General features: G+C 33.9%; 1 protein-coding gene across 3 annotated transcripts in view; it reads left to right on the forward strand.

The window, feature by feature from the left end:
• The window catches only part of CNOT6 (CCR4-NOT transcription complex subunit 6), an 88,969-nt gene that overhangs the window by 63,166 nt on the left and 9,806 nt on the right, over nt 1-15,997 (forward strand). For 2 of the 3 annotated variants that reach the window (XM_079144165.1, XM_079144167.1), the window contains 9 exons: nt 220-406; nt 2,622-2,707; nt 9,633-9,737; nt 9,821-9,889; nt 11,086-11,258; nt 11,820-11,974; nt 12,555-12,709; nt 13,603-13,833; nt 15,782-15,984. In XM_079144165.1, the coding sequence (XP_079000291.1) occupies nt 220-406; nt 2,622-2,707; nt 9,633-9,737; nt 9,821-9,889; nt 11,086-11,258; nt 11,820-11,974; nt 12,555-12,709; nt 13,603-13,833; nt 15,782-15,984 (1,364 nt within the window). The remainder of the gene's footprint in view (nt 1-219; nt 407-2,621; nt 2,708-9,632; nt 9,738-9,820; nt 9,890-11,085; nt 11,259-11,819; nt 11,975-12,554; nt 12,710-13,602; nt 13,834-15,781; nt 15,985-15,997) is intronic. The other variant, XM_079144166.1, reaches the window with a different exon arrangement.

Here is a 15,997-nt window from a genome sequence, read left to right on the forward strand (position 1 = left end):
TATATGTGTATACACATACAGTCTACGTATTGATACTCAGCTAAATAGAGTTTATAACTTAATGATAGCAGTGAATTGTTCTAGAATAGATAAGATTTCCTTTTAACCCCTTCCCACAATTTCTTGGACAATAATTTATTGATCAAAACATGTATTGAATATACCGATCAAACTATAGAGACCACTGTATAATCTTTGACATTTTTTTCTCTCTTACAGGAAAAGTAAGAAGCTTAAGCTCATCTTTGTGGTCACTAACTCACTTGACAGCTTTGCATCTAAGTGACAATTCCCTGTTCCGCATTCCTTCAGACATTGCCAAGCTTCACAATCTGGTGTATCTGGACCTGTCTTCTAATAAAATCCGTAGTTTACCTGCAGAACTCGGAAACATGGTATCACTCAGGTATGCAGACCAAACTTGGTACATATTAACTATATACCTCCTAAAACAAAATATAGTAATTGTTTTGTTAGGAAATAAGACTGTCCATTTGATGGCATTGGAATAAAAGTAAACACAACTTTATCCTTTATTAAAAGTTTTTTGGGAAAATTAAATGTTGACTATAATTCAGTAGATCCATTGCTTGGAATTTTTTTTATGTTTTGAGCACCAAAACTTTTTTTGACAAAGTGAAGTTAGTAACCATAAGGCACTGGTATTATCTCATATTTTCACCTGTGACAGACACCATATATACTTAATGGGTCCAGGAAACATTGCCAAGTAGACCTTTTTTGTCACTCCAGGGCTTTTATGTAAAGTCTAGACATAAAAGAAGCTAGAATTAGTTACTAAGTTTGGAGTCCTATAGTATGGTGGATAGGATTTGGAGTTGGAATTCAGGTTGGAATTTTGACTTTGCCATTTACAAGCAAGCTTCTTAAACTGAGAAAAGGGTTATCTGAGATAATGAGTTAAAAAGCTCCTAGCACCCTGACTGGCACATAGTTTAACACATGGTAATTGCTGTTTTTCATTACCTTTTTTTATAAGGTACGTCAGACCTACCCAAGTTAAACATAAAACCACATTCCAACTATTATGATAATCCCTATTTACCTGCCCTTTTACCCTGGCTTTTCTGCTGCTTTCTAGTAAAGAGGAATGAGGACTTTGTGGAAGTTTCTTTGCCTCTAAATTGCTCCTAGTCCAGAGTGTTGACATTTTTCTCAGCTTAATTATTGAATTATATGCTGTAACAAATTAACTTACAGGAACTCTTTTCCCATGTAATGTATTTGGAAATAGACAGAAATCAATTACTCAGAACTAGTTTTTCTTGTTGAATTTATGGCTTCACAGACCTCTGGTTTGCTAGTATGTAACCAAGGTTCATTTAAATTTCAGCAAGGATTATAGAAGTGGTTTTCTTCACACAAGGGAGGGGAAGGGGTATGGGTATAGGAATGAAAATAGAGTGAAACAGACATGATTACCTCATGTACCTATATAACTGTAAGACCAATGTAATCCTGCAGTATGTATAATCAGAAACATGAGCAATTATACTCTATGTATGATCTAACAAAATGTATGTACAACTAATTAGAACAAATAAAATAAAAAAATTTTCAAAAATGTGACAAAACTAAATATAGGGGACTGGGGTTGTGGCTCAGTAGGAGAACACTTGCCTCACATGTGTGAGGCACTGGGTTTGCTTCTCAGCACTACATATAAATAAATGAATAAAATAAAGGCACATCAACAACTAAAAAAAAAAAAATTAAAAAAACTCAATATAGGAAATCATCAGTATCTCAGCATTGAGTCTCATTGTTTTCATCCCTTTTAAAGATTTCTATGATATTTATATTGTGGTTTTCTATGCAAAACCAATCATTAAAATAGTCACTAGTGGTTAACACAGCTGCACTTATTTCTAAAGTGAAACTTTAGTAAATTTAGAAAAATAAGCTGGGTGCAGTAGCACATATCTTGTAATCCCAGCTTCTCAGGAGGCTGAGACAGGAGGATGGTGAGTTCAAAGCCAGCCTGAGCAATGGCGAGGCACAAAGCCAATTCAGTGAGATCTGTCTCTAAAAAAAATACAAAATAGAGCTGGGGATGTGGCTCAGTGGTTGATTACCACTGAGTTCAATTTCTGGTACCTTCCCCTCAAGAAAAGGAAAAAAAAAAAAAATAGTAAGCATAAACTTAATTACTAGTCTCCTTTGAATTGGCATTCCATGACTGTTTTAATTCTCTTTTAACAGTACACGTTAGGCTTAATTATTTCTACTGTCTTAAACATCCATAGTAGTAGACCACATATTCACTGTAGTCTGTAGACTTGGGAGTGTCTGTAAGCTGTGTTTCCAGTCTGCAGTGAGATAAATACTGTGATTGAAAGGAATTTTTTGTATGTCTGCCCTTTTTTTTTAAAATTTTTCTAGTAATTCATTGTTTCCTGTATTTAACAAAAATTTCTTTGTATTAGTTTTTTGCTTTTAACCTCATACAGCTGGAGAAGCCCAATGCTAGGTATTTGGAATGTAATATAAAACTTTTGTCATTCTTAGGTACTTAGATTCCTAGAAATTACATTGTTAATCTTGACTGTTGGTTAAAGGTTAATATGTTTTCTGACTTCCTGGAATTTTTACATCAACAGGGAGCTCCATTTAAATAACAACCTGTTACGAGTTCTACCTTTTGAGCTGGGAAAACTGTTTCAGTTGCAGACGTTAGGCCTCAAAGGTATGACTTCCATATTTGTGCTTCTTATAGTTTTATGTATGTCTTTGAATCTAGAGAAGCCATAAGAGAATCCTTTTACCAGGGGATTTTTTTTTTCAGGCATACTTTTTCTCAAATATCGTAAGTTTCTTAGATGCATCCCGGTAACTTTCTCACTTGCTGTAGATTGTCTACTAGTTTTTGTCTTCATTTTTGCTCCTAGCCCAAACTAGTTTGCTCTTCTAGCCTGTTTTAATCAACTTTGTCCTGGTTTTTGAGTTCATGTTTTTTTCATTCCATCATGTCATAAACAACTTTTTAAAGTTGTATTCAAATCTCAAAAACTGGAGACTCTGATAAAGCACTACAGAAAACAATAAGTAGAAAGTTTTGACCCATTGGGACCTGCTAATGAAGATGAGAATATGAGGATTTTTTTTTTTAAATTTATTTTTATTGTAAACAAATGGGATACACATTGTTTCTGTTTGTACATGGAGTAACAGCATACCATTTGCATATTCATAAATTTACATAGAGTAATGATGTTTGATTCATTCCATTATTTTTTTCCTCCCCCCCACCCCTCCCACCTCTCTTTTCCCTCTATACAGTCCCTCCTTCCTCCATTCTTGTCCCACTCCCACCCCCCATTAAGTGTCATCATCCGCTTATCAGTGAGATCATTCCTCTTTTCGATTTTTGAGACTGGCTTATCTCACTTAACATGATATTCTCCAATTTCATCCATTTGCCTGCAAATTCCATAATTTTATTATTCTTTATAGCTGAGTAATATTCCATTGTATATATATATACACCACAGTTTCTTTATCCATTCATCAATTGAAGGGCATCTAGGTTGGTTCCATAGTCTGGCTATTGTGAATTGAGCCGCTATGAACATTGATGTGGCTGTATCTCTGTAGTGTGCTGATTTTAAGCCCTTTGGGTATAGGCCGAGGAGTGCGATAGCTGGGTCAAATGGTAGGTCCATTCCAAGTTTTCTAAGGAATCTCCACACTGCTTTCCAGAGTGGCTGCACTAATTTGCAGTCCCACCAGCAATGTATGAGTGTACCTTTTTCCCCACATCCTCGCCAACACCTGTTGTTGCTTGTGTTCTTGATAATCGCCATTCTAATTGGGGTGAGATGGAATCTTAGTGTAGTTTTGATTTGCATTTCTCTTATTACTAAAGATGGTGAACATTTTCTCATATGTTTGTTGATTGCTTGTAGATCTTCTTCTGTGAAGTGTCTGTTCATATCCTTAGCCCATTTGTTGATTGGGTTACTTGTATTCTTGGTGTAGAGTTTTTGAGTTCTTTATATATTCTGGAAATTAGTGCTCTATCTGAAGTATGAGTGGCAAAGATATTCTCCCACTCTGTAGGCTCTCTCTTCGCATTGCTGATAGTTTCCTTTGCTGAAAGAAAGCTATTTAGTTTGAATCTATCCCAGTTATTGATTCTTCCTTTTATTTCTTGTGCTATGGGAGTCCTGTTAAGGAAGTCTGATCCTAAGCCAACAAGGTGAAGATTTGGACCTACTTTTTCTTCTATAAGATGCAGGGTCTCTGGTCTGATTTCAAGGTCCTTGATCCATTGTGAGTTGAGTTTTGTGCAGGGTGAGAGATAGGGGTTTAGTTTCATTCTGTTGCATATGGATTTCCAGTTTTCCCAGCACCATTTGTTGAAGAGGCTATCTTTTCTCCATTGCATATTTTTGGCCCCTTTGTCTAGTATTAGAAAATTGTATTTATTTGGGTTTGTGTCCATGATGAGGATTTTTTTTTTAAACTTCATTTATAAGGACTTGATTAATACATTAGAAACTGGGGACATAATTGATCCAGTAAGAACTATTATGAAGTTTTTTCTTTAAGCCAGCAAGATTAAAAGTCAAATTTTAATAATATGTCAAGAACTTAAATTTTTTTTTGTAACCACATTGTGATTTTTTTTTACCACTCTTTGGTAAGTGTGGCAAACCTACTATATACAATTGCTTGCTAAAACAAAAGTCACTAGATAAAGTATTAAGTGAAAAAAATACAAATATATATTTGCAGTATATATGAAAATCATATTCATTTAACATCAACTTTGTAAATGGTTCTTTGGGAAATTTTGTGGGTGGGGGGGGCTGTATTGGCTAAGGCTTCTTAAAATTAAAAAAAGTGAAATATAAGCTGAAGGTTACTTTTTCTGTTCTATTTTCCAGCCTTTTTCTTCACATTCTGTTTTTAAATTTGTAGAGCAGAAAAGTGTAGTATAGTGTATCAGCATACCGACCCAGTATGAACCATTAATATATTCTCACTTTTGTGCTGATAATTACTTTTGTTTTTGGTATTAGGAATTGAGCCCAGTAGTGTTTAACTACTGAGTCTGATTTTGAGACAGGTTCTTGCTTAGAGCCTCACTAAGTTGCTAGGTATGGCCTCAAACTTAGAATCCTTCTGCCTCAGCCTCTCAAGTCATTGGGATTATAGGCATGTGCCACTGTGCCTAGTTTGTGCTAATTTTTTAATGTAAAAAAAAAAAATGGAACATTAGAGAATGTTGAAGCCTTCTCTGTTCCTCTTCAAGTTTTTTGTATGTCCTTCTAGTTTAGGAGTTTATTACCTCACAGTATCTGGTTTAAAAACTGTACTACACATTTATTAAGAATTTCCAAACTTTATTTAGAGGTCTGGTTATCAGTCACCAATTAATGTGTATAAAAACTCATGAAAGTAAACTCTGGGAAGGACAATGCACTCTTTTATGGAGCTTTGTTTTTGATGATCTCTTGCTTTTCCATTCCAAAAAGATCGTTTACTGATTTGGTTTTGCACCCTTGCTTTGGTTTCTTCCTTGGAGATAACAGTGTTAAGTGGCCTTTTATTTTTAATTTCAGATATTCTTTCGGATTGTGCTACATGTCTGTCTGAGTTTCAGTCATCTTTCCACATATTTCCCCCTTCTGCACAATTCCTGTTATTTTTCTGAGCTTTTCCAGTTTACCCTTTAATTCTGACATTGTGCCAGCTACATCTTAAAGTAGTTATGTCATCCTTATTTCTCTGAAACTTCTATCATTGATTCACAGGTCTTCTGTAATTTGGAAGAGATTAAATGTTATATCATAGCTCAGAGTCGTGTCTATTTCCTCTATAGTACGTATCATTCTTCCAAAGCCAAAGTATTGCTGCTTCATGAATCAGTTTGTACCATTGTCTTTAAATTTGATCAGGTAGCATGCTTTACTTTTTAAAACTCCCTCACATTTTTCCATGTTCTTCAAAACTGTACAACAATAAAAGAGGACTGTGACCTTAGGTGCCCATTCGCCTTTTTTAAAATTTAAACTTTTATTTGAGATATTTATAGATTTGCATGCACTTGTAAGAAGTAATGCAGAATAATCTTTATACCCTTTACATGTTTCCTCCTAATAGTAGCATATTTTTAAACTATCGTGCAGTATCACAAGCAGAAGAGAAAATTTCATGAAATAAGAGCGGCACAAAGGACCAAATAATTTACATATGAATCTAAAAATTGTTGATCTCATAGAAACAGAGAGCAGAATGGTGGTTACCAGAGGCTGGGTAACTGAGGAGGGTTGTGTTCAGATACACAGGAAGAGAAGGTTCTGGTGATATAATGAACAGTATGGTAACTGTAGTTGTTAATGTATTTCAAAATAGCTAAAAGAATGCATTTTTTTATTTTCTCACCACATAGAAATCAGTATTTGAGGTAGTAGATATGTTGTTAATCAGCCTGATTTGATCATCCCACAATGTATACTTGTATTGAAACATCACACTGTACCCTATAATTATATAATTAGAATATAGAACCTTTCCATCATCAAGAGAGTCCTCATGTTTCTCTTTTATAGCCATGCTCACTTTCTTTTCACCCCAACTCCTTCTAACAACCAGTAACATGATCTCCACTTCAGTAATTTTGTTTCAAGAATGTTACATAAATGGAATCCTACTGCATGTAATCTTTTGAGGTTGACTTGTTTTTACTCAGGTTATTTCTTTAGGTACTCATTAGGTTTTCATCCATATAATAGTTTGTTCTTTTATATTGCTCAGTAGTATCTCATGGTTTAACCACTGACGCATTGAAATTGTTCATTTACATTTTCTACCAGCAGCATATAGGTAATCCAGGTTCTCAGCATCCTCGTCAGCATTTGATTTTTTTTATTATTATTTTAGTCATTCTGATTGTTTATGTCATCGTATCTTGTGGGTTCAATTTACATTTCCATGGTGGCTAAAGATATTGAACATCACCTGGGCACACTGGTACACATCTGTTATCCCAGCAACTCATGAGTCTGAAGCAGGAAGATCACAAATTGGAGACCAGCCTATGCAATTTAGTGAAATCCTGTCTCAATGAAATGTAAAAAAGGACCCAGTGGTAGAGCACCAGTACTTCCCACTCCACTGCACATAGACATAGATATTAAACATCTTTGCCTGTTCTTGTCATCTATAGTTTTTCCTCCGAAATATCTCTTCATGTGCTCATGTTCTAATTGGATTTTTTTTTTTTCCTATTTCCTAGATATGTGTCCTTTGTTGAATATGTGGTTTGTACATATTTTTTCTCATGCAGCTTGTCATTTGGTGTCAGGATAATATAAGTTTCATGTAATGAATTAGAAAGTGTTCCATTATCCTCTGTTTTCTGAAAGAGATTCTGTGAAATCGATGTTAACTCTTATGTTTTATAAAATATCTCTGTGAAAACATCTGGGACTGAAGAACTGTTCTTTAATAGTTTTTAAATATAAATATATTTTCTTAGTAACTGTAAATCTATTCATATTATTTTTTTCATGATGGTTGAGTTTTGACAGTTTGTGTTTTTCAAGGAAGTGGTCCATTTCACCTGTGTCGTTAAATTTATGTGCGTAGAGTTGTTTGTAGAATTCTCTTATCCTTTTGATATGTCTCCAGGGTCTGTAGTGATATTCCATTTCATTTGTGATACTGGTAATTTCCATCTTTTTCCTTGCCAGTCTTGCTAGTAGTTTGTCAGTTTTATTGATCTTTTCAAATTAATAGCTCTTTAAAAGGCTCCTTTCTTCATTGAGTTGATTTTGTTCTTTGTCTCTAGGTTTTTTTTTTTGGGGGGGGGCATATATTGTTGAAATGAGTTTTTGTCTACTTGTATCAATTGTGAAAGAGGGACGTTCAAGTCTCCTACCATAATTGTAGATTTATTCATTTTTCTTTCAGTTTCAGTCATTGTGTCATTCTTTAGGTCCTGAGATGTACAGTTATTCTATCTTCTCTCCAAGTTTCAGAGTCTTATATTTGTTCCACATATAATGTGCATTGTTTTTAGTTGTACTTTGCAGGAGGAATAGGGGGAAAAATATGTATTCCATTCACCCTGAAGCAACTTCTCTTATTTATGTTTATTCCTTATTTCTGAGGAGGCAGTATCATGTGTTAATTGCAGAACTTTGGTGGTGCTGTTATTTTACCATGTGAATATTATTTTCTTATCCCAACCAGTAAAGAGCAAATTAATGTTAAATTTAAGGAATTTTAAAATGAGGCAGGTAGAGTGATACACACCTGTAATCCAAGCGTCTCAGGAGATTGAGGCAGAAGAATTGCAAGTTCAGTGCTAGTTTACAATTTAGCAAGACCCTCTCTCAAAATAAAAATTTTTAAAAAGACTGGAGAACAGCTTGGTGTGTAAATACCTGAGTTCAGTCCCCACTACTGCAAAAAGGAATCCCGAAAAGCACACACACTGGTGGGAAAGATGCCACTGGGTTTCACTTGTATTTATTAGAATCATATATAGATGTTTGTGTTAGTCACAAAAGAGTAGGGGAAAAGCCACTTTTTCCTGTGGGCTGTGATGATTCTGATATAACTGTCCTTTCATATTTCTTTGATTGATGTAGTTAAGATCTTTCATAATTTTTTCTGCTGTGTTCAGTTTAGACTTTTTCTAGTCTGTGTTAAGTGAGCTATGGCTTCAAGAATAACACATACCGCTTATATAGCCTGAACAGGAACTTGGCTGGTTCAAACACTGCACTGTGCTGTATTTCTCATTTGTACATAAGAAGTTACTCTGAGAGGATTTGAGACTCTTGAAGTTGTTTTTAAGTCTTTTTGTTTGTTTGGTTTTGATTTTGGCATTTGCATAACAGTTGTTGAATTTACAAATGGCTCATGGCCCCAGATATTTTCCCATTCCTTAGTAAGTTAACTTTTAAAGCAAGTGTACCCCTATCTTGTTACTTAATTCAGTAGAATTTTAAAAAAATCTTTGTACAGTACTTGTATTTGTCATTAAGATGTTTTCTTGAAACCAACAGTTTATGGCATTCTTGAGTGTTGTACCCTTTGATTTGTGATAGAGGTTGTCATCTTTCCCTTCTCTGATTCCTCTTCCCAACCTGTACCATTCACTTTAAGTCATTGTAACAATCTCTGGTACTGAAAGTGTTAGTGAGGCAGGGTCAGGTACAGAGCATTATTAAAGCAATTCTATTTATTTTTATTTTTAAAGTTTTGGTAATAGGGATTGAACTCAGGGGTGCTTTACTACTAAACTACACCCTCAGCCTCCTTTTATTTTTTGAAAGGGGGTCTCACTAAGTCGTTGAGACTGGCCTCAAACTTAGGATCCTCCTCCTTTAGCCTCCTGAGGGATTACAGGTGTAGGCCACTGGGCCCATTTTGAGCAATTTTAGATTAACATCAAATCATTAATAATCATTTTTTAGTACCTGTGCAGAACATAGTATAAATTTTTATTTTCACATCAGAATCTGAAAAAATAATGTTTCCTATAGTTTGGTAAGTTATTAGGATAATATCAGATAATTTTGATATATTTTTCAATTTTGAAATATTTTTATAATTATCTTGGTTTCATTTACATATTTTAAAAATATTTTCAGGAAATCCACTTACCCAAGATATATTGAACCTCTATCAGGAACCAGATGGAACAAGAAGGCTACTGAATTATTTGCTTGATAATTTGTCAGGTACTGCAAAAAGAAGTAAGTGGTCACTTGTTTAACCCTTTTTATTAGAAAGACATGTAAGAATATTGCTTCATTTTATATTTTTTATATTCAACTAGTTTCAACAGAACAACCACCTCCGAGATCTTGGATTATGTTGCAAGAACCAGATAGAACAAGGCCAACTGGTTGGTATCCTTATTTTTTTAACTCTCCTTTTTATTTGTCTCTATAAGCCTAACAATATTCGGGGCATGCTTTAGATTATGTACAGCATTAAATCAGAACTTCTTTTGATTTAGTTTGGGGGGGTAATAATAAAGACTAAAGATCCAAGATAATAGCCAAGATAAACACTTAATTCTTATTTACCTGGCTTCTGTGTATGCCAGGGCATAGAAAGTAGTGGTGCACAGTCCAGTCCCTCACAACACAGACTACTCACCCATGATTTTGTAGTGCCACTGTTAAGATATAAAGTATCAATTCAATTAATTATAATAACTACACAAAAACATTTCTATATTAGAAGTTTCCAAATCCTAATATGTTCCAAATATATGTGACATTATAATATTGTAAGATAAGAAAATCCTTAAAGAGTTGAGTAGCTCCCATGGCATGTCTAATAGCATTTGGTTTATGATACTCTTTCTGTTTTACATAAACCAATAGTGGCATATCTCATTTCATTACACTTTGTTTTATTGTGCCTCACAGATAACACTTCATTTTTTTTTTTAAACAAATTAAAGGTTGTGGCAACCCCTTGTCAAGTCTATCATTGCCATTTTTCCAGTAACTTAGATATTTATTAGCATTTTTTAGCTGTAAAATATTTCTTTATTATGTACAATGTTATTTTTAGACATAATGCTATTGCAATCTTAATAGGCTATAGAGTAAACATAACTTTTATGTGCACTGGTAAGCCAGTGACTCACTTTTATTATAATACTCATTTTAGTGGTCTGAAGTCAAACTTGAAATTTCTCTGAGGTGGGCTACAGTTCGTGTTGGGAAGAAAATTAGACATTTCTGTTAAAGAAACTGCTTGCCAAATTTTTACTTCCTACGTTAAAATTAATTGGTGGTGTGGAAGGAATATAAAATTAAGGAATCTTAGTTTAGAGGTGGAAGGGCTCAAGATCTTAGTCTTTTAGTTTTCAAACTTGTGTATACCTCTGTAGAAAATAATACATATTGTATTCAAAATTGTTTGCATATCCTTTCGTTGTCCATACTTCTTTATACCACCCATATCATTATAGTTTTTTAGTGAATATAGATTGAATAAAATCAAACTTAACATTTAAGTGTAAACTATTACTGAAATTAATTCTGTTTTTTTTTTTTTTTCTGCCACGTGTGTAAATAAGTAAAGTTATCTTTCCTACAGCCTTGTTTTCTGTCATGTGCTATAATGTTCTTTGTGATAAATATGCGACCCGGCAGTTATACGGCTACTGTCCATCATGGGCACTAAATTGGGACTACAGGAAAAAGGCCATTATTCAAGAAATCTTGAGCTGCAATGCTGATATTATAAGTCTCCAGGTAAGTCATACAGAAGAGTGTTTAAATCTCACGACTCCTCCAGCATTGACAACCCAAGAAGCAATTGCAGTTGAATAAATTACATTGACACATTTGAAATTCTAGCCTTAGTGGCTTTAAAAACACTGCTTTTTATCTCCTGTATTAGTAGAGTAATTCTGACCTAATGGGAAAAGGATTGGATCTTACGTATACTTAACTTTGACTTCTTAATCCAACCCATATAATAATACAATCTTGGGCAAGTTACTTGAGTCTTATGAGTCTGAAATTTGGATCTGTGAAGTTCCTCCTATTTCTCTGATTCTGGTTCATATGCATAGGAGTATGCATCTTTCCATTCATTACTCCTAAACAACAAAGAATTGACCTTGGCACTTGTTACCTATAAAATGTGTTCTGGTTGATTTCGGTAAATTACATTGGAAAGATGTTTTATTCTTGAATCTGCATCTCAGTCCTTTGAAAAAATTACTTCAGGCTTTCAAACTGTACATGCAGAGCTAATATGTAGAACTAATTTTGTCTTATGAAGTAACTTTGCTATTTACACTTTTTTAGGAGGTTGAAACAGAACAGTATTACAGTTTTTTTCTGGTAGAACTGAAAGAACGTGGTTATAATGGATTCTTTAGTCCTAAGTCTCGAGCTAGGACAATGTCAGAACAAGAAAGAAAACATGTTGATGGCTGTGCAATATTCTTCAAGACTGAAAAGTAAGTCCATTTTTTTTTTTTTTTAGGGAAATACTTGCAGGGTGAGAACTAACGGTGTGGAAATTAATTGACAAATGAAAGATTGAGACACTCTATTATTACTCAGAGAACAATATTGACTTGGGGGTTTTGTTTTTAATCAGAATTAATCTTGTTTTGGAAACATGTTTAAAATGCTGTTGTTTCTTCAGGTGTTTATTAGGGCTTTAACTCCAATTGTTAATTGAAGCACCATATAGTTAACATTCCCACTAGGATATGAGAGGGATTATTAAACCCATACTTTGCAAAACTATTATAAAAATTAAAAACTAGAATATTCCAACCTGAAACTTAAACAAAAGTTGACTATGTGTGGTTGTAAAGGTATCTCAAGGTATTTTATGTATCAGTAGCAGATTGAAAAACAACTTTAAATGGATGTGGGAATCTTGGTGCTGAATATGGAGGATTTTCCATCATGTGATTTAAATGCTTTCATTTCTCTTGAGGAAGTTTGGGATAACTACATTTCCCACAAAGCTAATATCTTGATATTCCCAATTCTATGTTTGTGTGTGTGTTTTTGTTTTTGTTTTAGATTTACTTTGGTTCAGAAACACACTGTTGAATTTAATCAGCTAGCAATGGCAAATTCAGAAGGGTCTGAAGCTATGCTGAACAGAGTCATGACAAAAGATAACATTGGAGTTGCAGTACTGCTAGAACTTCGAAAGGAATTGATTGAAATGTCATGTGAGTGACCTTTTCACTTCCTGTAAAATTGACCTCCAAAATTTAATAGATCTGATTAAACATCTTCAAAAGAAATTATAGCAGAAAACTCATTATGTATTAATGGTCTTGTCTAACACCTGAAGAAACTCAGTGAGAATTTGTCTTTTCTAAATACTTTATATCTTTGCCACAAAGATGAGGATGAAAAATCATTGCCCAGAAAAGTATTACAAACCTTGGAAAAGACATATATTTTTTGTTCTCAAGAATTTTTCATATAAAATAAATAACTGCTCAGGGATAAGAACTTCATAGACTCAACAAGGAAGTTCTGTAACCTAAACTTCTCTTCCTGACCTACTTATAATAATTATGTTAAAGGTCTTGAGTTCTGGGAAATGGACCACTTACTTCAAATTAAATGAATATTTAGAGTAACTGCCATGCTGAAAACTAAAACTTCTGTCACTTGAACAGTTATCACTTGAACAGTAAGAACTGGGAACATTTAATGGGAAGGATAACAAATATGAAAGAATTTAATGACTGTCTTAAACATACCCAAGAAAGAGCATTTACATTTAATTTTGAGAGGCTTGATTTAGGACATCCTAAAACCAAAAATTTCAAGGAGAAAAACTATTTAAAAATCAAGCTATTCCTAGCTTATCTGCGTACAGATAACGAATGCCCTCTGTGTTGGAAGCATCAACCTGAGGCTTATATAATTTATTTTTCAGGTTTGTTGAACAGCACAGTCACTGATCAGGTGGGAAATTATTAGGCGTATTTGAGGGTCCTTTTCTATTCAGAGACTCTGAGATATATCACTTGCTTTCATACTCTCTAAGAATCTGTGGGCTGATGGGAGGGTTTTGTCTGTTTCTTTGTTTTCTTTTTATCTAATATAGCTGGAAAGCCACATCTTGGAACAGAAAAACAACTTATTCTTGTGGCTAATGCTCATATGCATTGGGACCCTGAATACTCTGATGTAAAGTTGGTACAAACTATGATGTTCCTCTCAGAAGTGAAGAACATTATTGATAAAGCCTCTCGAAGCCTCAAATCCACTGCATTGGGAGAATTTGGAACTATTCCACTTGTGTTATGTGCAGATCTTAATTCTTTGCCTGACTCTGGTAAGAATGTTACTTTATGTAGAATGAATGTTTTTTGACTTAAAATGTTTTTGTAATGTATAGTTTCTAATAATTCCAAGTTAAGTCCAAATGATATTTCAGTTTGTGGTGGCGTCCATGAGGTTTTAAATTGTGTGTGTGTGTGTGTGTGTGTGTGAAGTGGGAAAATCATTTTGGGGGAGGGGGAGGTAGTATTTTGGGAATCTAAAGAGGGAGGACATTAATTATCTTTGATGAACAAAGGCAGTGAGGCATAAAAAAAATATGAAATGCCACAAAATCCACAAGTTTTGAATTCTGACATGATGCCACAAGGGGAAAATTCCACACCATGAAACCTTGTTTCAGGCACAAAATTGTTTAAAATATTTCACAGTGACCTTCAGGCTGTGTGTATGAGGTGTATATGAAATAGAAGTGAATTCTATTTTAGATTTGGGTCCTATCCTCAGGATCATTATGTATATTGCAAATATTCCAAAATCTTAAATTCAAAACACTTCTAGTTCCAAGCATTTTGGGTTATTTTGAAATAACACTAACTCAGGTGTAAATTGAAATCTTTTATTTACAGTCAAGTGATCTTAACTAAAAAGATCAACAATCTTTATCCTAAAGTACAGAGTACAGAAAGCCTGATTTTGAGTAAATAGATTATCTGTAGATAGTACACAGATAAACCAAAGCCCTTGGAATAGCAAACTACATTGTTCTTCCTCTTTGCACTTTGTATTTCAGCTCCTTGTCCATACTGTCATACAATATACATGTTTACATAGGTAAGTTTGTTAGTACATTATTGCCATCACAAAAGATAAGAGCCATGAAGAAGAAACTATTTTAAAATTTGTTGTTTAAGATCTGTAATTCTTTAGTCCTTCTCATCAGACTCTCTTGGGATACTGCTACTGAAGCAGTTTGGGATTGTTTTCTGGCAGTTTCTCTACCTTTTTCTACCTTCTGTATAGCTACAAAATATCTGAGGAGCAAGGAAAGAAAAGTACAGTGTTTTAATAGCAAAGATGTGGGAAAATTCCTGTCTTGCTAACTAATTTAATGAAAATTAAAATATATTTGCTAAGTGCATTTTATTGGGAAAATACAGGAATGGTAAAGTTGCTCAGCCTAACTGATGGCATTCTTTTTCATAGTTGGCAGTCCTTATAAAATGACAAAAAATCCCAAGATTGGAATTGAGTATCTTGGAAGTAGTTTAACATAAGCAAAACCTACGCAATAATATGTTAATCTTGGTGTTATCTTTAATTTTAAAATAGTGGCAATAACCTGGATTTTGAAAAATAAGGACCTAGTTTACACTCCAACCCAATTGTTTTATACAGCCTTTAAGGTAATTAGGAGGCACATCTGTTTGTGAGATAGTTTTAAATGAATAAAACAAAGTATAAAATATTGGTACTATGATTACAACTACATAAAAATGGGTTAGGACAAGTTATAGCAAATTTTTAAAATGAAACATTTTAGAAAGTAGGAATGTAAGTGGTTTTTAAAAATTATTTACTATTGCTTTTTTTTATTCATTATAGTTATACATAATATTGGGGTTCATTTTGACATAATTATATAAGCATGGAATATAATTTGCTTCAGTTCTGCCCCAGTACTTCCCCTTTCCCTCTCCACATTCTTCCCTCTGTTCCCTTTCCTCTACTCTAGATCTTTTTTTTATTTAAATAGTTTTTTTTTTTTAAATTGGTGTATTATGGACATATATAAAGGTGAGATTCATATATGTACATAGGAAAGTTTGATGAAATTCATTCATTTCACCATTCTTCCCTTTTCCCATCCCTCCTCTCTCCCCCTCAGTTCCTTTACTCTGCTGCACTTATCTCTCTTCTATTTTCTGCATGATCTTTTAAAATTATATTTGTCCACTCTATGTTATACTCAACAATAATGAAACTGTTTCTCTTCATTTTAGGTGTTGTAGAATATTTGAGCACTGGTGGAGTAGAAACAAATCATAAAGACTTTAAGGAACTGAGATATAATGAAAGTCTTACAAACTTCAGCTGCAATGGGAAGAATGGAATGACCAATGGAAGGATCACTCATGGTTTCAAGTTAAAGAGTGCCTATGAGAGTGGCCTGATGCCTTACACAAATTACACATTTGATTTCAAGGTGTGTCTTAACA

Source organism: Sciurus vulgaris (assembly GCF_902686455.1).
Source record: "Sciurus vulgaris genome assembly, chromosome: 6".
In the NCBI taxonomy this organism is placed as follows: Eukaryota; Metazoa; Chordata; class Mammalia; order Rodentia; family Sciuridae; genus Sciurus; species Sciurus vulgaris.